Source organism: Anguilla anguilla, chromosome 1 (genome assembly GCF_013347855.1).
Source record: "Anguilla anguilla isolate fAngAng1 chromosome 1, fAngAng1.pri, whole genome shotgun sequence".
Lineage (NCBI taxonomy): Eukaryota > Metazoa > Chordata > Actinopteri > Anguilliformes > Anguillidae > Anguilla > Anguilla anguilla.
In genome coordinates, this window is record NC_049201.1 from 17394739 (window position 1) to 17421782 (window position 27044).

The 27044-nt window shown below is 46.0% G+C and overlaps 1 protein-coding gene across 16 annotated transcripts in view; it reads left to right on the forward strand.

Moving 5' to 3' along the window:
* Nucleotides 1–27044, forward strand: part of LOC118228062 (ryanodine receptor 3) — a 126414-nt gene that overhangs the window by 64179 nt on the left and 35191 nt on the right. For all 16 annotated transcript variants that reach the window (XM_035419331.1, XM_035419286.1, XM_035419304.1 and 13 more), the window contains 27 exons: nt 196–343; nt 656–861; nt 1290–1464; nt 1727–1935; nt 2269–2468; nt 2624–2690; nt 2974–3134; nt 3250–3415; nt 3982–4068; nt 4166–4392; nt 4992–5796; nt 6049–6249; nt 7489–7591; nt 8910–9044; nt 15630–15903; nt 16065–16179; nt 17122–17254; nt 19831–19934; nt 20172–20307; nt 21164–21350; nt 21441–21549; nt 21851–21971; nt 22686–22855; nt 23978–24198; nt 24505–24595; nt 25922–26062; nt 26796–26959. In XM_035419331.1, coding sequence (XP_035275222.1) covers nt 196–343; nt 656–861; nt 1290–1464; nt 1727–1935; nt 2269–2468; nt 2624–2690; nt 2974–3134; nt 3250–3415; nt 3982–4068; nt 4166–4392; nt 4992–5796; nt 6049–6249; nt 7489–7591; nt 8910–9044; nt 15630–15903; nt 16065–16179; nt 17122–17254; nt 19831–19934; nt 20172–20307; nt 21164–21350; nt 21441–21549; nt 21851–21971; nt 22686–22855; nt 23978–24198; nt 24505–24595; nt 25922–26062; nt 26796–26959 — 4856 coding nt within the window. The remainder of the gene's footprint in view (nt 1–195; nt 344–655; nt 862–1289; nt 1465–1726; nt 1936–2268; nt 2469–2623; nt 2691–2973; nt 3135–3249; nt 3416–3981; nt 4069–4165; nt 4393–4991; nt 5797–6048; nt 6250–7488; nt 7592–8909; nt 9045–15629; nt 15904–16064; nt 16180–17121; nt 17255–19830; nt 19935–20171; nt 20308–21163; nt 21351–21440; nt 21550–21850; nt 21972–22685; nt 22856–23977; nt 24199–24504; nt 24596–25921; nt 26063–26795; nt 26960–27044) is intronic.

Consider the following 27044-nt stretch of genomic DNA (forward strand, 5'->3'; position numbering starts at 1 on the left):
TTGAAAGGCACTATATAAATGCAGCTAAGGGATGTGAGACATCTATAATAACAAATGGCAAGTCAAGTGTTTAATTATGCTGGGGAATTGACAGCTCACTTGTGACAAACACCAGTACCCAGTACACACGAGTACTGCGGCCTGTGCTTTAGCGTCTGCCAGCAAATCCATTTTTTGCCTCTGTGTTTTGTGAAGGATTTGAAGAGCAAGCGCAATCCTCGCCTGGTGCCATATGCTTTATTAGATGAGCGCACAAAGAAGTCGAACCGAGATAGCCTCCGCGAGGCTATCCGAACACTGATTGGATACGGATACAACATTGATCCTCCCGACCAAGAGAGTGGTGAGTCAAGTCCCCTTTCAAATCAGATGAGATTATTTTTTTGGGGTGGGGGATTTTTGACATTTGTATTTTATCCGTGTCATGAAACAGCTGATAAAGTTGTTTTTACAGCCTACTTGCCGAACATAAATGTTGGAAAATGGAAGAAAGTAGCAGTTTTTTTTGCTGTCACAGAGAATTCCATGCAAGGTTTTTGCAGAACACAATTTGTCTCGCAGGTCCGATCGCTAAGACTTAGCTTAAGCTGTCTTGTCAGAAAACACAAAGTGGAAAATGGGATACCTGATGCCATGCTATCCAATTTTTTCTAAGCGGCGCATACCTCTGAGAGGCTGAGCATCGATAAGATACGCTTCTTCCGCGTGGAGCAGACGTACGCTGTGAAGACCGGGAGGTGGTACTTCGAGTTTGAGGCGGTGACGGGCGGAGACATGCGTGTGGGCTGGGCGCGACCTGGCTGCAGGCCTGACATTGAGCTGGGCATGGACGACCAGGCCTACGTGTTTGATGGGTTCAGGGTGAGACCCCACCCCCTCCATCTGGCATTACATTGATTATATTAATACACTGGCTTGATGTTTTTTATGGTTCAAGGCTTGGAATAAATTCAGCTATTCTGTCACTTTTTGAGGAGTGGTTACTTGGGGATTTGTAATGATGGGGACTTTACTGACCCCCATGATAAATGTTTGCTATCAATATAAGACAGCCAGTCGAGGTGACTTGCTGTGTAGAACAGAGTGTTTTCATTGGCATACATTTTCCAGTGATTGCTAGCAGTGAGCAGCTCTACCCATTGTGGAGGGGTTCATGAATCCCTGCTTTCTCTTCAGATGCATATCTGTACACAGTGGCACATATGTGAGTCGTGAGTCATGTGACGTGAGTCACGTGGCACGCAAAGCCTCAGCAGTGAAGACAGCAGTGTGCCTTTTGGCGGTTTCAGGGTCAGCGGCTGCACATGGGAGGCAGATTCTTCGGTCGCAGCTGGCACGCAGGAGACGTGGTGGGCTGCATGATCAACATGGAGGACAAGTCCATGATCTTCACCCTCAACGGCGAGATTCTCATCACCAACAAAGGCTCCGAGCTCTGCTTCGCTGACTTTGAGACTGAAGACGGTGAGCGGTGGGCTCAGTGTTTAATCTACGAGGGTTCTGCAATGTGATTAATGTGTGTGACTTTAGCATTTTATTAGGTCGTGACCTTTCCCGGAATAAGTCTGCCCCTAGTATGGCACGACCTTTATTCAGTGTGACGCTTGAAAATTGGTGCACATTAATTGAAATTATTTGCTGCACATTTATTTCCCACAACCTTTCAAGCATTTTCAGAGAAAATTAGCATTTGGAAATGTAATAATTCCCCCCCTGTTTTCCCAAGGCTTCATCCCAGTGTGTAGCCTGGGCCTTTCTCAGACCGGCCGCATGAACCTTGGGAAGGATGCTAGCACCTTCAAGTACTACACCATGTGCGGGCTCCAGGAGGGCTTTGAGCCTTTTGCCGTCAACATGAATCGAGATGTCACCATGTGGTTCAGCAAGCGCCTACCAACCTTTGTCAATGTGCCAAAGGACCATAACCACATTCAGGTAATGGTAAATTAATATATAAAAACAGACAATTTGTGAAAATATCACCAAAGTTCAGTTTGTCAGGGTCGGGATTCGATTCCATTAAAATTTAGACAGTTCACGAAAATGACCATTACGCTCTACAAGGATTGGTCATTCATAAATTGAATTTCAATTGATTTGAATTTAAATTCAGTTCACCCCAACCTAGCAGTATCTGATGGTGATAACAATTCCTGTTCTCCTGTGTGAATATTCCATTTCAGTTAGGAAATGAGTCACCAACATTTTTTGACTGTGTGTAAAACAAAATTAAGCAAAGAACAGAATTTAAATCCCAAGTGTTTGCAGGTAACCAGAATTGACGGGACTATTGACAGCCCACCCTGTCTCAAAGTGACCCACAAGACCTTCGGGACCCAGAACAGCAACGCTGACATGGTGTTCTGTCGTCTGAGCATGCCTGTGGAATTCCAAACGGCCTTCAGGAGCAACCCGTCAATTGACATGAACGGAGTGCACGAAGACGACTCCCAAAAACCCAAACACAGGTGTGACCGCCTGGAGCTCACAGTGGCCTCGTACCATTCAAATAAACTGAGTAATAAAAACAGCAGATAGCCGAACATATTCCAGCTCCGTTCACAGTCTGTGTTCCTCACATAAAGATGGCATGACTGATAACCTCATTGGTCTTGCTTCTCAGGTATCCCGTGAAGTCCCTGAAACACTCTGAGGATGGAAGAAGGGCGGATTACAGCAGCATCACAACGGTAAAGCATCACTGTCCCCAAGACTTTGAGCATGACATTGCCTGGGACGTCCTTGCAACTGCTGTAATTAAAAAAGAAATGTTTTTGTTACTTAGGTATAATTTTGATACATTGTGCATTTAATGAATTCACTCATAATGATTTAATAAGCAAACATTTATCTCATTGATACATTTTGGGTCAATTTTGTGTTGCTGTTTTTTGTTTTTGGAGGATCATGGGGATTAAGTCTAGAGATAATGGCTGTTCATGCACAAATGTCCCATTGTGTTGTGTTTTGCAGTACTACCACTCTGTTAGGGTGTTTGCAGGGCAGGACCCTTCCTGCGTGTGGGTTGGGTGGGTCACCCCGGACTACCATTACTATAGCAACCACTTCAACCTCAGCAAGAATCGAACTGTCACTGTAACCCTGGGAGATGAGCGTGGGCGAGTCCATGAGAGGTACATATTTGGCACCCCCCCCCCCCCCCCCGTGCACCCATGAAAGCCTCCTTCTGCCAACGAAAACTGTAGCTGAGTGTTTGAGTCAAGTCATTCCATCTTTTTCCTCATCCAGTCTGAGGAGGAGCAACTGCTATATGGTGTGGGGCGGAGACATCGCGAGCGCCTCCCACACTTCCGGTCGTAGCAATGTAGACCTTGAGATTGGCTGCCTCATCGACCTAATGACAGGCCATGTCAACTTCTCTGCCAATGGCAAGGAGCTACCAACCTCTTACCAGGTACCCACTATACATCCACTCTGTTTACCAATTTTATCAGAGTATCACAGTTTTCTAGCAACAGGCAGGACAGGAAGTGCTCTGCTATAGCTGTGTTTTGATATATGGAGAGAATTTCAGGCTGAGCTGTTGACTCTGAATTGAACATCACTCTGAAGAGTACAATCTACTCAATGTTTCACATTGCAGTGAAGTGCAACAGTACATATGAGTCACCCTGCACCCCCGCTATTACTACTGCTCTCAGCAGCACCTGACACCAATAGCCAAATGACATTCCAGTTCTGATTCCTCTGAAAAATCCCTCCGGATTAATCCTGACGCTGAGGCCTCCAAACTGCCGGAGGGCGACATTAGCTCACTGACTCTGCATCGCTAAGTTGAGTAAAGCCTGCCAGCGGGGGCATACTGTGGGCAAGGTGACCGGGCTGAATGAGGAAACTGAATTTCAATTTCAGAGAACACCCCTATTCTGTGGTATCTGAATACTTTGTTGTAAGCAATGCTGATTTTCTTTGAAATAAGCTACGTTTTTCTTTTGTTTTGTTTTTTGGTCTTATCACTAGGTGGAACCAAATTCAAAGCTCTTCCCAGCAGTTTTTGTGCTGCCAACTAGTCCCAACCTGTTCCAGTTTGAGTTGGCAAAGATAAAGGTTTGTTTGGCTTTTGGCATGAACATATGTCAGTTTTATCTGTCATATTTGTGATTTTTTATGACCTGCTCGACCTCCCTCAAACATACACACGCAGAACGCCATGCCCCTCTCCTCGGCTATCTTCAAGAGCGAGCACAAGAACCCTGTGCCGCAGTGCCCGCCTCGGCTGGATGTGCAGACTATTACCTCGGTGCTGTGGAGCCGCATGCCCAACACCTTCCTGAAGGTGGAGACGGCCCGGGTCAGCGAGAGGCACGGCTGGGTGGTGCAGTGCCTGGAGCCACTGCAAATGATGGCTGTGCACATCCCTGAGGAGAACAGGTCAGAGACGGGAGAAGTACACACGCATGCATATAAACACACTCAGCCCACAAACACACAGTCATGCACATACACACCCATGCACAGGCACACACACACGCATACACTCACGCACACACTCATGCACATATGCACGCATGCACAGGCGCACACACACATAAACCCACTCACGTAGATGGACACTCTACCATATCCACATGTGGGCTCACACACACACACACACAGACAGGAATGTACGAACAAAATCAGATACACATGTGCATGCATGCTCCAGCAGAGACACACCCCTTGGGAGAATACTTCAGTTACACTCATACATAAATATGCTATGTAACATATGTAATATTGGTCAAGGGTGTGACTTAAACTGTATTACATAAAAAGCCTCAAAGCTCAGACTATTAGGAACAACCACCATTACTGTCCACTGACAGCATTAGAATGGTGAATTAAGAATATCTCATTTGGTTCCTGTTTCAAAAAATAGCTTTTTCGTTATTCACAAGTAAAAAGCACATTTGTTTACAAACCCATTGGGGTAATGCTCAATTTCTTCCATTGATACTATTATATGCAATATGCCCTGTGTGGTCTCTCAGGTGTGTGGACATAATGGAGCTCTCAGAACTAGATGACCTGAGGAAATTCCACTACCACACACTGAAGCTGTACTGCGCCCTCTGTGCTTTGGGAAACACCCGGGTGGCTCACGCCTTGTGCAGCCACCTGGACCAGTCCCAGCTGCTCTACACCATCGACAACCAGTACCTGGCGGGCATGCTGCGCGAGGGCTTCTACAACGTGCTCATCAGCATACACCTGGAGACCTCCAAGGAGGCCCGGCTCATGATGAACAACGAGTTCATCATCCCGGTCACCGACGAGACACGGAGCATCCGCCTCTTTCCCGACGAGTCCAAGAGGCACCAACCCCCGGGCGTGGGGCTCAGCACGTCGCTTAAGCCCCGCTTCAATTTCGCCCCGCCCTGCTTCATCTCCATCAAGCGAGACCAGCACCTCTCCAGCCCCGAGATCCCCCTGGACATCCTGAAGGAGAAGGCCATCAGCATGCTGACGGAGGCAGTGCAGGGTGGCGGTCACCACATCCGCGACCCCGTGGGGGGCAGCGTGGAGTTCCAGTTCGTGCCCATCCTCAAGCTGATCGGCACACTCCTTATCATGGGCATTCTGGGAAGCGAGGACGTGCAGAAGATCCTGCTGCTCATCGACCCCAATGTCTTTGGCGAGCGCAAGGAGGAGGAGCCAGAGCAAGCCACCGAGAAGGAGGACGTGACCAGCAATGAGGAGAAGGCCGTGGAAGCAGGAGAGGAGGAGGCCAAAGATGGCAAGCAGCCTGTGAAGGGCTTGCTTGAGAAGAGGCTGCCAGAGTCAGTCAAAAGGCAGGTAAGTCTATGGAACGTGGCTTTAGCTTCCATCTTCCAGGAATTAAATGGTCAATCGATCACCATGGCAACAATGAAAATAGACCTTGATTGGGCTCTCAGTGGCTCTTCTGTCTAATGCTGTAGAACATTTAGGCAGTTTAAGACATTTTTAATATCCAGTTAAAGATTATACTTTTTTCCGGACATTTATGAATATGGAAAATCCCTGCAGATTTGTGAAATCTCACAGATCCCCCCACTTCTCCCTCAGATGTGTGAACTGCTTCATTACTTCTGCGACTGCGAGCTGAAACACCGAATCGAGGCCATCGTGTCCTTCTCCGACAGCTTCGTGTCGAAGCTGCAGTACAACCAGAAGTTCCGATACAACGAGCTAATGCAGGCCCTCAACATGTCCGCCGCCATCACAGCAAGGAAGACCAAGGAATTTCGATCCCCACCGCAAGAGCAGGTACTGTACAAGCCCTGGGCGACCGACAGTCTTCCAATACACATGGTTAAGCCTGTGTTTAACCTGACTTGTTAGACACAGCTGGGACTGTGGGCTATATTTAGTTGTTTTTTTGTAATCTCCTGTACAGTTACAACATTAGAAAATCACAGCTTGGCAGCTTTATTCCCAGTCTTCTGGCTATCTGATGCTTTAATTGAGTTTGCCTTTTATTTGCATCTTGAAAAGCTGCCCACTTCCCAATGGTACCACTGTAGGGGGTTTGTACCCGCTAACTTTGTTACGTTGATATTAGATCTCTGGAATTTGCACATTAACACTGAACAGGCTGCGGTACAGCACAGCAGCAGAAGTTGTGCATTTCAAGAGAACACTTCATTGGCTGAAACTGTGCTGCAAATCCACAAGTGCCAACCCACTTGGTGTTCCAGCTTCCTCAAGCGTGGCTCTCATGTGGTCCCACATTCAAGTGCATGTGGGGAGCTAGTGGGAATATTATCATCAAGCAGTCATGGGTAATTGATTTCCCGCAGCCCCAGTCCCATTGGTCCTGTGTCATTAAGCTCTGCAGGATCTGCCCATTTGCGGGCCGCAGTTCCAGTCTCTGGGAGTGAGAGAGTACGGTTCACATTCTGGCGCTGATTGTTCCCTGAAGCCTTCACATTTTCATTTCAATTTCACTCTGACAGCCTTGTGTCAGAGTCCCAAGGTTATGTGAATCCACCCTTTTCTGCTGTGTCACTGATGCCATGACACTGAAATTCCCCTGCTTTGCCTGGAAAGAAATTCCCTCCCTTCTCAAGCCCTTTTTATGGTCTAGTTGCAGTGCGTTGACCTCAAGTGTATCAAGGACTGTCTCACCTTTTCCCATCTCCTCCTAGCATTGAGCACTCTCTGAACTTTGCTTCTATGGAGGAGTGACACACATTTTCCGACCACAGCTCTGCACTTTGGACCGCAGCCACAAAGCACTTTCCCATGTACTCCAGAACACGTTACCACACAGGGACCATTATCAGACCTCAGGAGTAATTAAGATGGCTCTACTTAGACTGTCTTCTTGAAAACAAGATTTCAATGTCAAGTGAAATATTGTCTTGTAAAATGTGCATTATGAAAGTATTTGGCTGGATGGAGCCCAGAGAAAGGCTACACAGATACGGCTCTGTTGATGATTAGGACCCGACACACCACTGAGGATGCTGTGGAAGGAAACTTAAGGAAATCTCTCTCCCACAGATTAACATGCTTCTGAACTTCAGTATGGGAGAGGACTGTCCCTGCCCAGAGGATATCCAAGAGGAGCTGTATGAGTTCCACAATGAACTTCGCCTGCACTGTGGTACGACCATGCAGACACTGAAGCCACCTCTGACCCATCAGCTGACTTTGGTTCCCTCAGTTAGCAACACAATGTGTTATAGGTCACAGTGTTAATGGTGTCAAAATGAGTAACTGTGATGGACAACAGCATAAATATATCACAGAACAGGAAATTAAATTCACTATTTATTTATTACATGTTTATTCAGGCTACATCACAATGGTGTGAGCTTATGATTTTTCTATCACACACTCCCTTCAATCTGTAAATGACTTGATTTAATACTGTAATCATATGAAAGAATTTGTACATTAAAGGTAGTAAAAAAAAAATGTTAGCCTTACAACTGCAAACATCCGTTGTTTAAAGCATGAACAGCCCTAATCATTAAGAGTCACAGGGTCATTCAACCTCAGTTATTGATTTTTTTTATTTGAGTCATTATTCTGGTGCTCTACTTTGTGTAAATCTGTTGCTAAATGGAACTCTGAAACCTACAGGATATCACTGTTCCAGGACTTAACTACCCATCCCTGTTTTAAAGGTCAAGTACTCATCTTATCACTTTTGACAGTACATCTTAATGACATTCAGATCTGAGAGAAGACAGCTATTTTTCCTTGGTCTTACCAGGGCATGGTGTTCTGCCGTGAATTACAGGGTCAGTGTCTCATTTTTGGTTTCGTTTTTAAACTTAAACTTAAGACATGACACCATGTACCATTAATAACTGAGGAGCCTTGAGCTGTGGGGGATGCAGTTATAATGCTATTGACTTATCTGCAGTGCTCATCTATGGCTAACACGCCCAAATGGAATAGTCTTCAGTGCAAACATCTTGGTAACCGTGGCATTTTCTGGCCTCCTTTCTCTGCTATGAACTGGTGACCATTTATTTTCATTATTTTTAGTTCTGCTCTCAACCCATAGGGAACCATAAAAAATTTCATGTGCCAGTTTTAGTTGCAGCACCCATTGTACCCCCTGGCATTATCTGAACTATTACCCCCCCCCCCCCTCATCCCAGAAGTTGTACTGCAGGGTTCTACCCCAAATTTCTTCCCATTGGGGAGTTTTTAACCTTAACTATTTGAGAGTTCTGGCCTGGTTTTTCCCAGTTTTCTTTTTCCAGTGTAAAGCATTTTTGTGATAATGTCTCCGTAAAAGGACTACACAGATAAAATTGAATTGAACTGAATTGAATTACCACATATGGTTGTACCCTTAGCCCAGCATGTAGACCACAAGTGCCCAAGGGACTCACAAAAAAGAGCCAGGTTAATCAGAGAGACATAGTTTATCTGTGGATGTAACCTTTCCATCACTGTCTGTCCAGGAATCCCGATTGAAGAGGAGGAAGAGGAGCAGGACACCTCCATAAAAGGCCGCCTCCTTGCCCTTGTGTACAAGATCAAAGGTCCCCCCCAGAAAACAGAGGAGAATCCTACAGAAGAAGAACAGGCTGCACCTAGTAAGGCTGCTATCTGTCCACATGCAGGAATTTATGTGAGAGCAGTTGCTTCTCAGGACCATCATATGTGGTTATATATCTCACTCTGTCTTAAAGCATTCAGACTCGGTTGTTTGATGAGCTGTGTTTAGAAACAGTGGTTATTGATTTTCTATGTTTTCCCTTGCACTTCATCAATATATGTAAAAAGGCTTAAAGCTACATGTCACCATTTAGCATTTTACCTGATGTGTATGACGTGCTCCTATTGTCTGTGGGTAGGTTAAGGTGATAGGTTAAGCGTTAAGACAAATTGTTGCACTTTCGCTAATTAATGAAGATGGAAAAAGCTGAAACTCACAGGAAGGAGACCAAAGCTATATTTCTTCGTCTCTCGTGTTACTGCTGCCCAGTATCAGTCATTTCCATTTCAATTTCTGTTTCAATTTTATTATGGTAATGTGGGGTGCGCTTGTCCTTGGTTCACCGTGATGGCGAGACTTATCTGTGCTTTATGCCCATCCGTTCACTCTCTCATTTGCTCTCCTCTGCAGAAGAGAAGAGTTACAGTACAATTTGTTTTCTTCACCCTTCAAAACACACAAGGGCCTCCACCCTGCTGTTTAGACTCTGGTCTATAGACCTGACCACCGGCTCCCAAACATTCCTGAGCACAAGACCCACTTTCCGAGCGCATTATCTTATACATATATTTAAATATGGAATAGAAATATCTGTGATGTATGTCAAAACACCTGCATGAATGCTGTAATTAATGCAGTGAATGTAACTTGCCATGTTTAATTAGACAGATGTGAATGTCAATGGAAAGTGATATGAGTTATGATGTGTGTTATGGCTTCTCTTGTGGCTCTACAGTTTAAAGCCAGTGCTGTAGATCTCCATGCTGTTGTGCATATTGGCATGCTGCAGCTTGCCTGCGGGAACACGCTTATAGGTCATATTGGGAGAAACTGGCACAAGCCTTGGCTATTCTCCATTGGCTCTTCTCCATTTCATAGATGACATTGGTTTTCTCATTCTTATTTTACCACACCTCTATAATAAAATAACTTTAATGTCTAAAGAGAATTAACATATATTTCAAGAACATGAAGTGAATAGTATTGTGAGGGCGAGCTTGCCATTAATTCTTTTCAGGAATTTATTTCACAGAGGGGACATGGTTGATTCACCGTACCTGGGCTCAACCAAACTAAAGCAAACTGTCAGCAGTCCAGTAGAAATGTTAAATTGCTAAATTGTAGTGAGTGAAAATCAATAGAGCTACTCAACTGGGATTTGAGATTTTTGCACTGGCAAGCAATAATCTGAAGAATAAAAAACAATAACAAAGGGCTGTCTATATGGTTGTTGGCTAAACATATTACTTGCTTAATTGCCCAACATTTGTGTTCCCCATGGTATTGCATTAATTTGTTAAGCAATTAAATTACACCTATGTTAGAGGAAAGCAAGTCAAATGGCCTTAAACCTCATGTGTGAGTACTGAATCAGATTCTCTCATGTTTTGAATAGACATTCTCCTCACAGCAAATAAAACTAGTTATGAATGTAACTGCAATTCTGTGGATCCTGGATGACCATCAGAAGCAGTGCTTAATTTGGAATATCTTCCGTCTCACACTAGTGCAGGTCAAGAAACTTATACCAGCAAAGTCATCCGTGACCTAGGATGACGGAGGCGAAAGGAATCCGCTCATCTCAGAAACTGTCCTGCGGAATCTTCTCGCATGGTTGCGATGATTCTGAGTGACAGAGAACTGTGGCAGTCCTCCAGGAATCATAGAATCTCTGTTTACATTTGTAGCCTTCATTTTATTTCATCCTTCCTGACCAACAGAGGCAGTGCTTAATACTGGATGACTCATGGAAACAAGGTCACAAAGAATCCGAACACATGCCTCACAAAGCTGAAGCAGAGGGCCTTGCCAAAAAGGCTGCACCCATTGGATGGTAGAAGGAGACAGTGACCCAGTAATATGTTGAAAAAGTGCAAGGTGATGACCACAAAGCCGTGGCACATATGATGCCCAGAAACACTCCGCTTAAAGCTGCCCACAAGGTGGAGACACTCCTGGTAAAGTGGCATGTGACCTTGGAAAATGAGAAGTGATTCCTCACTCTGTATGCATGGGAAATCATATCTTTTGGGACAGATGTTGCCTTAAAAGGGCAGAACTGTGGCAGACAAAGTGCTGGTCTGACTGCTGAATAGTCCCAGTGAGTTCAACGTGTGACTTTAGGCCCCGCACTGGGCACAACAGCTTTGCACTCCCTTCCCCTTCACTCTGATGAGAATCAAACCTTTGGCATTCGGTCTGCTAGTGAAGCGGGTTGGTCTCGGTCACGCCGGCTGGTGGAGAGAGCACACGCACCTGGGTTGCGTTAACTAATCAGCACAGGTGCTTAAAGGGTTGTTTTTCTCCACGGGTTGGGGCCGAGGCTGGGAGCAAACACTGAGGGAGTAAGTTTTGAGTTTCGTTTCATTGCATTTTGTTTCATTTGTCTGAGCACAGCAAGACCAAGAAAGTAAACCCGCAGCTGCAAAGTTGGAGTTATTTTTATATTTGGTTATTTGAATTTGTGTTTGTGTTGGGTGCTCTCAGAGGCCAGACTCACAGCTGAAGGTACCCCCAGGTTTGGATGCTAAATCTGGCCCCCCAGATGAGACAGGAGCTCCTGCCTGATGGGAATGCACAGGGGAGTCATTTCGAAAATACTATATGCTGTAGCACCAGCAGAAGCCTTTGGCTCCCCTGAAGAACTCTGTGGAGTGTTTGTAAGATCAGGGGTATTTGGGAAACTAGTTAGGCCAGCTATTTTATTTGCAAAGAGAGTGTGGCAGAACCACCCGCAAGCACGGAGCAGGAAAAAACAACAGCAACAACTCGCTAGTTAGTGGCAGGGACTGCAGAACACAGCTCCGTACTGAAACCCGCTGCTCTGACCTGAGATCCAAGGCTACCTGTGACAAGATACGTTGCAAATGAGCAATTGTTTTTAATTCACTCAGACTAACGAGGTGATACCACACCTGCATAGTAAGAACATGGAAAAAGGACAGTTTTTCGGATAAATGGGTTGCTTATGCTTTTGCTTATGTCATCCTAGGTCACGGGTGATTTGTCAATATAAGTTTCTGGACCTGCACTACTGTGAGCTGGGAGATATTAAGCACTGTCTCTGACAGTCAGGAGGGATGAAATAGAACCACTCCTTAATTCTCAGTGGCAGGAGTCAAGAAGAAATTCTTTATATTAAAAAGTATATTTTTTGTGCTGAGGAGTGCCGGGGGCTAGTGATGTATAGGCACTGAAGTGTACCTTACCTTCCCTGTAAGAGTTGGGAGATTAACTTTCTCAGGTTGGTGTCTGGTATATTAGTTTGGCCACGTCTAGGAAAGCATGTTGGTGAATGCAGAATCATTTGAGACCTCAGCTACAGTTTCCTCAGACATGGAACACGTGTGTGTGTGTGTGTGTGTGCATGTGTGTGTGTGTGCTGTGTGTGTGCATGTGTGTTTTATTATTTTGACCTTTGGTATATTCTATCACAGTGATCAGTAATTGCATTTGGGGGCAGATTTTTTTTCAGGTGAAATCCAGAATTAGAAATGGCCTGTCGGGACAATGTACAATATTGATGACATGACCTCCTTTGTAGTTTAGCCCCCCTGTTGTTGGGAGAAGCGAGTGTGGTTTGTGTTAGCACTGCAGCCGTTATTGGCTCTGAATTAATCATGATTCAGCAGGGAGTTTGAACGCAGGGAGAGGCTGTGGGGCGCATCAGCTTGCATGATAGAATCCCACGCAACAAAGCCCACTGAGAGGTAAAACCATCAGGGTGGGCTGAACACTGTGACGCATACAGCACTACTTCCTTTGGAATCATGGGTAATGTGGGCTGAGTAATGAAATACACCCAGTACTCCTGTGGAATCATGGTTAATGTGGTTGCGTAGTTCACCACACCTTAAAACTCCCTCATTTGGAATCAGCAGTAATATATGCTGAGTGGAATCCTGTGCCCATCGCTTTTGAACCATGGGTAATGTGGAAAATGACACTACACATTAATTTATGTTAGGGCCACCAGACACTCTCCTCCATATTTGTATAGGGATAGCTCACTTTCTGAAGCTTCTTTAATATTACTTCAGATTTAGTTTATCTGTTTGATTGGCCTAGAAGGTTATTGTGTGTTATTGAAGATATTTTAGATGCCAGCTACTTTGGAGTTACTACTTCATTTTGGAGCATGGAAAAACTGGGCTTGTACTGAACAGAGAAGACAAGACGACAGTTGCTTTCTACTTGCTCCTCCCATTGGATCCTGTTGAATCAGCAATCCCCTCCCTGCCGTGCTCTACAGGCTTCACAAAGTGCTCCAGTTACAATCAGCAAGCCGTCATGTCAATTTGTTGTCCTCACTGGCTGATGCTCGGTTGCCCTGTTAATCTCCCCAGGGATATTCGCAGCTTGCTGGAATGCATTCCGCCTAATTGGTCGGGGTTGGATGAGGGGGCGGGTCCCATAAAGACATTATTTCCCGGTGTTGAGTAGGGGCAGCCAGAACAGGGGAGACAGGGCATGATGGACGGTGCCGTAAATCCTTGTGCCCGGGGTAATGCCTCTGTGGGAAAACAAAGGCACCAGTGAGGCTCTGTGTCCCTCTGCTGGGAGTAATCAGATACAGACGCTTGGAAAATTCCCAGATATATTACACATCTGTCAGTCTGCGCAGCCGGTGGTCAGCCTTTGTTATTCACGCGTTTCCGATTATCACCCTGTAGAATACCTCAGATGAAGAGATGTGCGAGCGGCGCGTCCGAGAGGATTCTCGCTCCAGTGATCCGTGTGGCTGTTCATTAGAATAACTTCATTGTCATTCCCCGCAGCCCGGAAGAGACACGAACGCCATGTTTCTGGAGCGTTAGAAATGCTGTAATGCGCGCAGTAGCAAGTGTGCAAGCGTCCACATTTTCACACCCCTTCTGGGTCTCAGCAGTCATGCTGGTCGTGGTCGAGCGGAGCATTCCTCTGTATAACCCTGCTCTGCCTGCGATAGCTCATGAATGTGGCTACAGTTTCAGAATGTGCTGAACAGAGGCCGCTGCCTTGGGCTTGCTCGGAAGAAGCCCTTAATACTGCTGTCTCTGGTTTTACATGTCTGTGGTCAATTTCATGGAAGCGTTTTGGAATCTGAATTGGATCCCTCTCTTGTGTGACTCCCCAGCCTTCATACAGGGCTGGTGGTGTATTGATTTGAATTTAATGAAGCCTTAAGGTTTGCCTTTCATAATAGCTGTCCAAAGAAATGACCTAGTTTGCCACTTGCAAATATAATACTATCAATATATAAATATGTAAATACAATTCTGTACTAGCAATATCCATAGTCACATATTTGGATGTTGATATTGCAAGTATATTTTGAATAATGCCTTGCAGATGTTGCAGCATTGCCACTGCATAAATGGGATTTTCAAAGTGTATTTTGGTAAATAGTGAATGAAAATATTATCTTTTTGCTTCAGTGACACAATTGATGAAATAAAGCCTTTGCTGTGTGGTACACAAAGAGGGTTTTCCCCCTTGTTTGTTTAATTGAAAATGCTGGAAAGCTTCTAAAAGCAGCAGTACAAAAGGGAATATTTTCGCAAGTTGATTTGCATCACTGAGACGAGCTCTGAATTGTTTCTTTGAGTCGTTCTCTTTTATCATGGTCTGCACTTTTCGCAGCGGTAACAAGTGGGATAAACCAACACAAGGGCAGACTGAGGTCTACTGAGCTCTGTTTGCTGTAGACCTCAGTTTGGTGTTGGAAGAGGCATGTTGGAGCACTAAGCCAGACCTCAGAAGCTGAAGTGTTATTTCCTGCACTGTGTACACAATGGTGTAAGCAGCGATACCCTGCAGAACTAAACTGCAGAAAATAGCTGTTTTCCTGGATGGATCGGAATCCTTGATGTTAAATGTGTGGGCTGCATTGTGGAGTTGTCAGAGTTTTTCATTAGCAACTGCCATTTTTTGCTTTCAACATCCTTGCTGGCACTTGACTACCCTTGTGGAAAATCCCAACCTTGCACTCTAAAACACTAAGCATTTCAGTCTTGGCAAAGACTGTGAATCTTCTCAAAGACAATTTATTGGTTCATCAAAAAGATGTGTATATAAAGGATGTGTATAAAAACCTAACCAAGCACTTTGCTGTATAATGTTTTGACTCAATCGTACTGTATTTGACACAATTATGTAGCTGAACTACTGCTGTGCTCTGATAAATGCCAAGGTATAGTAAAGTACAGTAGCCATTTTAACAGGTTCTTCTTGGTCAGTATATCATCTAGTATTATATTTTAATCATCAAGTTATATATCAAGTTATATATATATATATATATATATACGTGTATATATGTATATGAGAGAATAATAAAATGTGTGAATGATAAAATAGTTGTCTCTGCTCATGAGTTAAGTTTAAGTTTGCTGTATACCTGCACTATGCTATGGATATATGTAAGCCTGTGTGAAACCAGGGCCCATGAGCGTTCTGTGCCCCCCACATTCCCCATTTCCAGCCAACCTGAAGGAGCTGATCTCCCAGACGATGGTGAGCTGGGCGCAGGAGTGCCACATCCAGGACCCGGAGCTGGTGCGCGTGATGTTCAGCCTGCTGCGGCGGCAGTACGACTGTGTGGGCGAGCTGCTCCGTGCCATGAGGAAGAGCTACACCATCAGCGCCGCCTCCGTGAAGGACACCATCAACCTGCTGGCCTCCCTGGGCCAGATCCGCTCCCTGCTCAGCGTGCGCATGGGGAAGGAGGAGGAGAGGCTCATGATTGACGGCCTGGGGTAGGGAGCCGCACCCAAGCATGCCTGAATCACCCATGAACTACACCCTCACTGTTAGAAATGACATGACAGCTCTCAGTCCTCAGTTACTCATGAGGCATATTAGATTTAGTAAAGTTAACTGGTTTTATGTCCTTAAACTGTGCCTCTCTTGTGTCCAGTGACATCATGAACAACAAGGTGTTCTACCAGCACCCCAACCTGATGCGGGTCTTGGGCATGCACGAGACTGTGATGGAGGTGATGGTCAACGTGCTGGGAGGAGACAAGTCACAGGTACTAATACTCAAATTTGTATTTTAGAAAGTTGGGAGCCCGCTAATATGAATTTCTTAAAGCCAGAAAAACATCGCTCTAAGCTGTATTTGCAGTGACCCTATTGGTTCCAAAAGTGAAAATTACGGGCGTGTGTAATGATATGAATGAACACAGGAGCGGTACTTTGATTTTGTGCGGTGACAAGGTATCTGGCAGTTGCTTTGCGCTGGCAAGTGGCCGCATTGCAGAGTGAGCTGGTCCTGTGGGACTCCCAGCTGAATTCTGGCAAGAGTAAACAGTAAGTAGTAGCAGTAATGAAGACGTGAGTCTCAGCAGGTGAAGAAACTCCCTAGGCAGAGCTGTTTATACTCTGATACTTGAGTACGAACCTGAGGGTGGGGTAAGGGTGTAGAGGATCTTCATGCCAGGCCTTTTTGGGTATCATTTTGGGTTTGGGTGTGATCCGTAGCAATGCCTGTGTAGAAGCTATGCACAAATTAGACAAGTGGGAATCCTAGAATGAATCATTATCTTCTTTCATTTCTCTACAGTGCTCAAATTAGGGAAGCCCTGTGGTGTTAATATGAATTCTGGCTCTCATTGTTGCCTATAAATCTGTCTAGTTTTTGAAACTTTATGAAGAGCAATGTATTCATAGTGTGTACATATGTGAAAACATATAATTCTGATATGTACTGTAAAATGTAAGATCAGTTAATTTTTTTTTTATTCAGTCAAATGGATTATTGATCAACTTTACATGTTTGTGTATGCATTATGGTTATACTGCTCTGTTAATTGAATCTAAAAATAATCGATTGTACAGATTCTAATATGTTTCAGAAGAGTGTTTTGGAACTATTGAAAAGAAGATGAATGGGTTTGTGTCCAGGAAATGCTGCAGATTGCCTTGCCTTTAAAATAGAGCAGCGTAATGTGGAAGACCTTGTTGCCCTTCAGGAGATCGCCTTTCCCAAGATGGTGGCCAGCTGCTGTCGATTCCTGTGCTATTTCTGCCGCATCAGTCGGCAGAACCAGAAGGCCATGTTCGACCACCTGAGCTATCTCCTGGAGAACAGCAGTGTGGGCCTAGGTGCGTCTAAACTACGGGACCTGCCTCTCCCTCTCCAGCTTCTGTTTCTGCGTGCAGTGTGTCTGTGTGTGTGTCAATTTACAATGAGATGAATTTTTATTTGCTGCTCTGCAGTTCTTACGCAGTGGTAAATTGCCATGGTAACATCTCCACTTGGCAACTATCAAGGGAAAACCATGCTATGCTTATGAAAATATAAAAACAAAAGCGAGGAGAACCCTTCAATGTTTATGTAGTTCTATAACTAGCTATGTTGCCCTTGTTATTACAGTACATGTTTATTTAGGTAAACAAAAAATACCCACATAAATACTAGGGTATGCAGTAATATGTACTACAGTAAAGAATAATAAACTGTTATACGCTATGATATGAATGTAGTAAGTATGATGGTCCATGGATCTATCTCAGAATAAAACATACTGTATTGCAGTGCATATATACTGTAGCACACCCAGATGTGCTTTTGAATCCAGAAGCATCCAAGTAAACATTCCATGTACCATTAATAGTAGGCACTATGTACTAGGGACCTTATTATTTTACGGTCCTATATTAATATTCATTTGACTTTGTATTTTACTATTCTGTGTGTACTACTGCTGAAAGGTTTAGATAAAAAAGTGCTGTAAACTGAACGTTTTATGGCAGTTCACGTTATCAAAATGAAAGTTATAGACTACATCATTTGCACAAGGCCATTTCAAGCATTTCAACCACATCACAAATTCTCTCTGAAAGCTACTATAGTTATTTAACATGGGCTTGAGTTCAGATGGCTGTATAAAGCTGTGGTCACCATCGGGACAATAATGGTGACTAAAATAATTGAAAAGTATTGCCAAAAGGAAGGTGGGCGCATCACATAAGTAAAGAAAACTCCCTTGCAGTCTTGCTGTTATGACTCACTCTTGGAACTTTCATTCATTCATTCATTTATTTATTTATTTATTCATTTTTTAATTGATGTACTGCAACTTGTATTTATATATGTAATCATTTGAAATAGGGACGTGTTGAAAGGCGTTTTGGTAGCGGAGACAAAGTGGTCGTAATAGCATGTGATAGCGGAATGTACTCTCTGTAATGGATTGTAATCCCATAAAGCAGTGTGGTGCTGGAGGAAGGCCACAGCTAGACTCAGGTAGGGCCACAGATCAGACTCCCGCCTCTTCACTGGGCGGGAATAGGCGGAGAGTGGTGAGGTGTGTGTGTGTGTGTGTGTGTGTGTGGGGGGGGGGGGGGCGTTGTATTGTTTTAGAATGCAGCAGAGGGAACGGTGACTCACCCTGAGTTTTGGCAGGAGACGCGGGCACAAAGTTAAGACTGTGGACGGCGCTGAACGCCTGTCTGGGCGGGCAAGCATCTCGTTTCCCTTCCGGAGCTGCTATGGTTTCTCCCTGATATGCAATTAAATGCAGGAAACGTCCAATCAGATTGGGTGCTCTTCGTAATATACGCTCATGCTCATCCTTCAGATACCCTTGCAAATATGACATTGCATGAAAAACAAATGCAGCACAAGACATGCAATGAAACCGTACATGACTCAAAGGACATTTTGAGCAGATCACAATCATACAATAATTTAAGCATGATTTGGAATGATATGAGTGCACATTTTTTTGGTGCAGTTGATGAATGGTTGACAGAAACTAGCTTTCAGCAGTTTTACATGTTTTTTGGTTACATTACGTTGAAATTTACATTCCACTCACTTATCCAAGCTCTTATCCAGAGTGAACTGCAGAAGTGTTTTTTTCTGCCCAGCATGTGCTCATTGTTAGTGTATACCAGTTCCCCTAAACATGGGAAGTGTGTTAGTAATCCTTTTAAAGAAGCACTTGAAAGTTTCAATTAAATTCAGTGTAGGCAGCTGTTAACAGATTAACAGTTTGCAGACAAAAATAGAACCGAACAGCACAGGGGTGAAAATGCTTCCCCCTGCTGCCTGTGCCAGTAACTGCACTCATCTTCACATGCTCATGTTACATCCTGTGTGGCCTTGTATGATTTTGTTTCCGGGATTTCATTAAAGTTTCTGAGTCAGAATTCCAGGGAGGTTTGTGATGGGTGCTAACATGGCACCCTCCGGTGAAGACATGGTGTTGAGATCACAGGGCTGTGATGAATTAGGAGACAAACATTGCATGCCAGTATAGTAGTGTGCAATTCTGAATCAGAGAACTCTAATAACATTGCATTACCTAACATGATATTTTTATATTACATTACATTACATAACACAACATTTTTGCATTCTGCAGATGCTAAAAGATGTAACAGCACAGGTTACATCTGTACATAATATCGACTTATGCAGCTGGATATTTACAGAAGCAATTCAGGTGAACTACCTTGCTCAAGGGTACCATTGCAGCACCTCTGCTGGGAATCAACCCAAAAGCTTTTCCGTTGCAAGCTCAGTTCCCTAAACATTATACTGCACTGCTGCCCTAGGCTCTAATAAGTAAGGATACAGATATTACATGCCAGTACAGCAGTGTGCTTTTAGAGGGCTCTGGTGGATTAGAGGGACATTACATGGAAGTAAAGCAGTGTTTTACTCTACGCAGCATCTCCAGCCATGAGGGGCTCCACTCCCCTGGATGTGGCCGCATCCTCAGTGATGGACAACAACGGGCTGGCCCTGGCACTGGAAGAGCCTGACTTGGAGAAGGTGTGTGTGTGTATGTGTTTGTGTGTGTGTGGTATGTGAGTTGTGTGTGTGTGCGTGTGGTGTGTGTTGTGTGTGTTTGTGTATATGTGCGTGTGTGTGTGTGTGTGTGTGTGTGTACACGTTTGTTCTTCTTTTACGGCTTACTGAAAGCTGTTCTCGATGTGGTGTCATGTAGTGTTGAGTGAAGTAATTTAGTGCTCGAGGCCTCTCATTGCTGTGTGTTTGTGGGGGTGACAGGTGGTGATGTATCTGGCGGGCTGTGGGCTCCAGAGCTGCCCAATGCTCCTGGCAAAGGGATACCCCGACATCGGCTGGAACCCCATTGAAGGGGAGCGCTACCTGTCCTTCCTCCGGTTTGCAGTCTTCGTCAATGGTACGTCTTGCCAGATTCGGGTGGAGTTTCTGTGTATTAGCCCATTTCAGTGGAGGGCAGGGAAACCCAGGCTGTTTTCATTGACTGATGAGAAGACCGCGAGGCCAGACATGCTGTGGAATGGTCTCCCAGGTAACAAGAAGACAGACAGCTCGGCAGCATTTGAGTGGCTCTGGGAAATGGTTTACACCAAGCAACCAGTCCAGGATCAGCTCACACAAAGTTGTTTCAAGGCTCTATCATTATGTGAAAAGATTAAGCTGAACTGCTACATGGTCATTATTTGACCTGCTGGCCAGGTTAAGTACCCAGGTGAGGAGATCACAACTGTACAGGAGTGGATACAGACAAAAGGAGACCTGATCCTCTCTGTGCCTGTTCAAGATCCTGAATAGTTTACTCATCCTGTAACAGGAGAAAGAAACCCTGTTCCTGCAGTGACATGTTCTTGCAGACCTTTCTGATGTCTCTTGATTGGTAATAACTGAGTACATTACCGCTTGCTCGTCTGGGTTCATTGATCATGATATCTCATTACATTGCGTAATTAGGTTTTTGTGTGGTACAGAGTCTAGCAGCATCTCCAGCATCTACAGGGAATACACCAACTCTGTGTTTCTTATTGCTCTTACAGATGTGATGATGATGCAAGCATATTTCTCAGAGCCTGGTTTGTGTTCAGATTGATGTAAAGTACCAAAACAGGTCTTCACAATTTCTATGCTTACAACGGGGCATGCTTTGTTGAGACTTCAGTAATCTGTCGTGTTAAACCAGAATCATTTCTTCAGATTGGCTTATGGGTGATGCCTCTGTGTGTGTGTGTGTGTGTGTGTGTGTGTGTGTGGTACCTCAGGTGAAAGCGTTGAGGAAAACTCTAGCGTGGTGGTGAAGCTGTTGATTCGGCGTCCTGAGTGTTTTGGCCCAGCGCTCCGGGGAGAGGGGGGCAATGGCCTGTTGGCCGCTATGAAAGAGGCCATCAAGATCTCAGAGAACCCCTCCATGGACCTGCCCAGCTCCGCCCACGGGGTCAGCTCAGTCATGTAAGCCCCCACCGCATCAACCCCGCCATCCCGCCCTGTCTACTGCCATCACCAGGCCCCTCAAACCCCTCTCTTCTCTGTCATGACCAGGCCCGCCGACGGCGAGGAAGAGGAAGAGGTGGTGCACATGGGAAACGCCATCATGTCCTTTTACTCCGCCCTCATTGACCTGCTGGGGCGCTGCGCTCCGGAGATGCACGTGAGTCACAGCGGTGTGACACTGTCCTCCGAGCAGGAGATTTTAATGCACAACCTGGGCCCGCTTCACCCGCTATTCTTTAAAAAACAGGGCTTGTACTATATGTGAAAGCATTGAATGAATACAGATCTACAATTTGCTGTAGATCTAATGTGCGTTGTACAGTCTTTGTGTAATACTTTCTTATTTGTGATAGAACACTATTGTGATAGAACTCGTTTGTAGAACACAAGGAAATGTGTTTGTGCCACAGTTGCCAGGTAACATAACCCTGAGCTGCTGTGTTATCTGTGTCCTGCAGCTTATCAACAAGGGAAAAGGAGAGGCCCTGAGAATCCGTGCCATTCTGCGCTCCCTGGTGCCCACGGAGGACCTGGTGGGCATCATCAGTATACCCCTCAAAATGCCCATAGTGAATAAAGGTATGATGACTCAGTCCCCAGCAGAATGAAAATGAAAATGAAAACCCTGCTTTAATGGCAGATTACTTCCCTCCTCAGCGTTAGCGCTAATCTTAATGATTCGGCCGTTTGATTGAGCCCGCTCCGGCTCAGCTTTAAGCTCCCAACTCATTGCTCAATGTGCTTTTAACCACCGAGAAAGGATAAAGACTAGACGTGATGTTCACCTAAGTGCAGCCAGATCTCTGGAGGCTTATTTTCTCTTAGTTATTTCAGGACGCAGTGGAACCGCGTAGGCCTGAGCCTGCTCGGCACAGAATGTGCTCTCCCCTGTAATTCCCCTGCCTCTGCCTGAGACTGCCCGAAGCAGCCAGACTGCTGCTGTCTCCCATCAGAGTATACACAGCGCATGTTATGAGTCAGCGGCGTCATGGTATGCACAGACCTGGATTTATTCTCTCAAGATTTATTAAGCCGTCCACTTAAAAATCCCCTAAAGTGTATTCCCCATCAATCAATACTTGGAGCTAACATACTGTATACATCACATTTTCCTGAAGGTATGAATGCTGGTACAGGGCTACATGGATAGTACACGGATAGATTAGAATAGAAAAAAATGACACTTTCATAGCACACATTGTTTGCTTTTTACAAGGATTTGTGTTCTTGGTGTACATGGATTAGCTCTTCTTCAGTTCCTTTCTCTCTCTCCCTCCACCCTGACTCTCTCAGACGGCACCGTGACGGAGCCTGACATGTCGGCCAGCTTCTGTCCGGACCACAAGGCCCCCATGGTGCTGTTCCTGGACCGTGTGTATGGTATCGAGGACCAAAGCTTCCTGCTGCACCTGCTGGAGGTGGGATTCCTGCCTGACCTGCGGGCCTCTGCCTCCTTGGACACGGTGAGTCAGGCTGTGAAAACAACAATTAGAGCCAGAAAATTTAGACAAGGATGTTGATCACTGGGGATCAGAATTTGGACTTTGAAAAGTAGTACTCCAACAGTCTGAACAGTACTGAGCTACACTCGTGGATTTTTGATTTTATATATTTTCACATGGTGGAGACTCGGGCGATGTTTCAATCGCCAGGGGTCCACACCCAGGCCTTCACAGACACTGGCCGCACATTAATAAATTGGCATTAGTTTGCAGGGCTTTGCTGTCGTAATGCTGCGTCCTCTGGTTTCTGCCCCTGGGGCTGGGCTGCTTACTTCCCAGTGGTGTACATTAGCGGGCAAGGTCAACACATAAAGTTGCGGCGGGGTGAGGAATGCATGCCGTCATGAGCGCTCGCTAGACCTGCGGCCGTGCTGATTTATTTAGGGAAGTGGGAGGATATTGGTGATTCCCTCGACGGCAGTACCCTCGATAAGGTCTGGAATCTCCCCGGCCCTGCTCGTTTTTGACCTCTGTCGGGCAACCCTCTAACACGATCCCCCATGTTAATGTGACAACGGCTAAGAATAGCCAACTGCCGTATCGCCTACTGGACACCCAACCCTATGATCCATGCTGAAAAGCGCTAAGGCTCACGGAAGGGGACTTAACCCCACAGCTAACAAATAAAACTTTTGACTGATTTACACACAATGTGTGGCTCAGTGTCTAGACTGCCTGTGTGTTATGATACCCTTTCTATGTGGCCAGCTGCATCACAGAGGCTGCCTACCCAGTGACTTTCTAAAGATCATCACAACAGAGTTTTAGTACAGGACTAATAGATTTATTTAAAAACAAAATAATGTAATGACATGATATCAGAATACAAAATGTGAAGTTATATTGTTGTGTAATAATCACCATTATGAACAAGCAGTTCACATGGAGTGAAACAAACAATTTGCAGATGAAATACGATACTTTATTTGCGGTGGAAGAAAGAAGTTACGACAGAAATGAATTTGCTGTAAAGTTACTGCTTCAAAACAGTTGAAAAAGTCATCCATTTCCTCTGACAGCAGTGTTACAAAGTGGTGTGATCGTGATGGCATGACAGGGTGCGGTTTACCCTCCCATCTGCAGGAGGCGCTGAGCACCACGGAGACGGCCCTGGCCATGAACAGGTACATTGGCTCAGCGATGCTGCCGCTGCTGACCCGCTGCGCCTCGCACTTCGGCGGCACCGAGCACTACGCCGCCCTCATCGACTCCACGCTGCACACCATCTACCGGCTGTCCAAGGGCCGCTCGCTCACCAAGGCCCAGCGTGACGCCATCGAGGAGTGCCTGCTCGCCATCTGCAAGTAAGAGCGCCCGCCCTCTCCCAGCATGCACCTAATCGCCTGCCTCTCAGACTCTCTGAAGGGCAATCCCCCGTGCTTGACTTCCACGCAAATGAGTCGGCTCTAAAGTCCTACCTCCTCAAGGTCTGAGGTAATTCCCTGACAGAAGTGTTCATGAGCTACTTCCCACTCTCATCTCTTCAGTAGTTTGTGTTGTGCCGGTCCATCGCTGGCTCAGTGACCTGTAACGTACTGAATGCTAGCGTTACATAGCGTAACGTGTCATTGTCTACGCGGTGCTGTGTGACACCTGTCGCTGTTCCGCAGGTACCTGCGTCCCTCCATGCTGCAGCAGCTCCTGCGCCGCCTCGTCTTCGACGTGCCGTTGCTGACTGAGTACTGCAAGATGCCTCTGAAGGTGCGTCCCCCCCCCCCCCCTTCCCTTTCTCCACACGTCACGCCCCCTGCTGCTGCCTGCAGGTGTTCGGTAGGCGGAGGGAGATTAGCCGCGCGCGCGTCGTCTGTCACTCGACGAAGGTTTGTTCCCCTGACGGCCCCCCCGTTAACCGACGGTAAGGTTGTTTCCGAGTTTAGCACATGTCTGCACCTCCGCTTTTATGTCTGGGTGCCTGGGGGAGAGTCACAGGAGAGTGACATCAAAAGCTGATGTCAGATGTGCTGTGCCTTCAAGTTCTGCCTGTCTGTGCTTGAGAGAGCGAGTAGCTGGTTCTGTCCTTGGGAACTCAGCATGAGGTCGCAAAGCTGTACCCGCACCATTCAGGGCCTACTTATGTATGTTTACCAGGTGCGAGAAAAGATAGTGGGGATCAGATATACTGGTTGTAATTCGAGCCGGACAAATGAGGCAGTGGACGTGGAAGGATGAGAAAGGCTCCCAGTAAGGACACTCCCCAAGAAAGAAGCGGGAATTTGAGAAGGCGGCGCAGCTGGGACAGTTTGCACTGGCATCCTCTCTTTGATGTTTGGGAACCACCAGCTCTCTCTTTCTCAGTCGCCAGTGCTTTGGTGTCTGGGCCGCTGCAGACCCTGGGCTGTGATGGGAAGTGTTTACGACAGCGGCCCACATCTCAGATTCCTCCCCCACCCCTGGCTCTGAGTAGGCCAAGACCCCTCCTCCCCCCCCCCCCCCCCCCCCCCATGAGATCTAAATGTCAGTGTGTCAGCAGGGGCATTGGTGACTGCACCTCTGGTATATCAGGTCTAATCAGAGTCCCCCCCCACCCCCACAGAGACACTGGGAACAGCATCTCATCCTGAAAACACACAAGCTGTCACATATGCGCACGCACACACACACACACACACAAACATATATGCAACACATGAGAACCATCTCCTGGCTCACTGGTAACCAACCCTGGTCCTGGAGATCTACCATCTGGTACGTTTTAATTTCTATCCTAATTTGGCAACTAATTAGCAGCTCAACGAGATCTCTTGCTGTTGAGTGTGATGTGCTTGGTTAGGGCTGGAGTGAAAACCTACTGGTTGGCAGATCTCCAGGAACAGGTTTGATAACCACTGTCCTAGCTTCATGCTAGCAGCAGGATGAGCCTTCGGATGCACAGCAGTGAACATATAGCACATTCCATTATCGTTAACAGAGCAGGGCGGGCATATGCCACTCTGGCCCTCTGCGTCGTCCAAGCTCCTGCTCAACAGGAAAAGCCACGAGAGCCCCACGACAGACAGGAGGCTGATTCCCATCTCTTTCATTCCGCAGCTGCTGACCAATCACTACGAGCAGAGCTGGAAGTACTACTGCCTTCCCTCTGGGGGCGGCGGCTTCGGCATGGCGTCTGAGGAGGAGCTGCTCCTCACCAAGAAGCTCTTCTGGGGCATCTTCGACTCGCTCTCACAGAAGGTGCAGTACAGCATGGCTAAACTGACTGTTAGAGTAATACCAAATAAACTACTTATAAATGAAGAAACATCACTGATATTTGACTCTATTGTTACTAATTAGTATTAGGGTTGGTGATAGACTGGAGGTGAATGCTGCCAGAGGGTTACCGGTTGGGCAAATCATGTGGGACAGTGCTGTTGTAGCCATGATGTACATTAATTGCCTTAGTTGTATAAATGGATATCACGTAAAATGTACACTTAGGAGAGGCCCTTATCTACTGCAGTCTGTCTGCACTGGATAAGGGTTTCTTCTAAGCAAATGATTAATGACAATCAGAAGTGCAACCATTAATTAAAGTGAGATAGCTTTCAGCGGAAAAGAGAGGCTTGCCTGTACACATTTGGAACTAATTGCCATTTTCAGGATGCATCTATTTATGATTCATAACTGCTACACCTCAGACTTTGTAATGGAAATAAAGTTCCTCCTTTGATCAAATAGGGCTGTGGCAGAGCAAATCTGTGAGTGCACATGAAAGCAAAGGTTCTGAGAAGCCAAGCTGAAGGCATGAATATTTTACCAGCTGTCACCAATTTCATCCTTTTCTCCTCAGTGCCTCTTGCTCTTTGAATGACAGTGCTGTGAGCGTTGGTGGCCTCTTGTGGCTCCTTTATCTCTGGCTCAGAGCTGGAGTCTGATACTGACCCCCTCAATAAGCCTCTGTAATTGGGCCTTGTCTCTGGTGCAGAAATACGAGCAGGAGCTCTTTAAAATGGCCATGCCCTGTCTGAGCGCCATCGCCGGGGCCCTGCCACCCGACTATGTGGACGCCTCCCTCAGCACCACCCTGGAGAAGCAGACCTCGGTGGACGCCCATGGCAACTTCGACCCCAGGCCCATCAGCACAGCCAAGTGAGTGGCCCAAAAGGGTAGGGGTGGGCGGGGTGGCGAGGGCGAGCAAGCCGAACGGTCAGTGGATCGCTATCCCGAGCTGCCA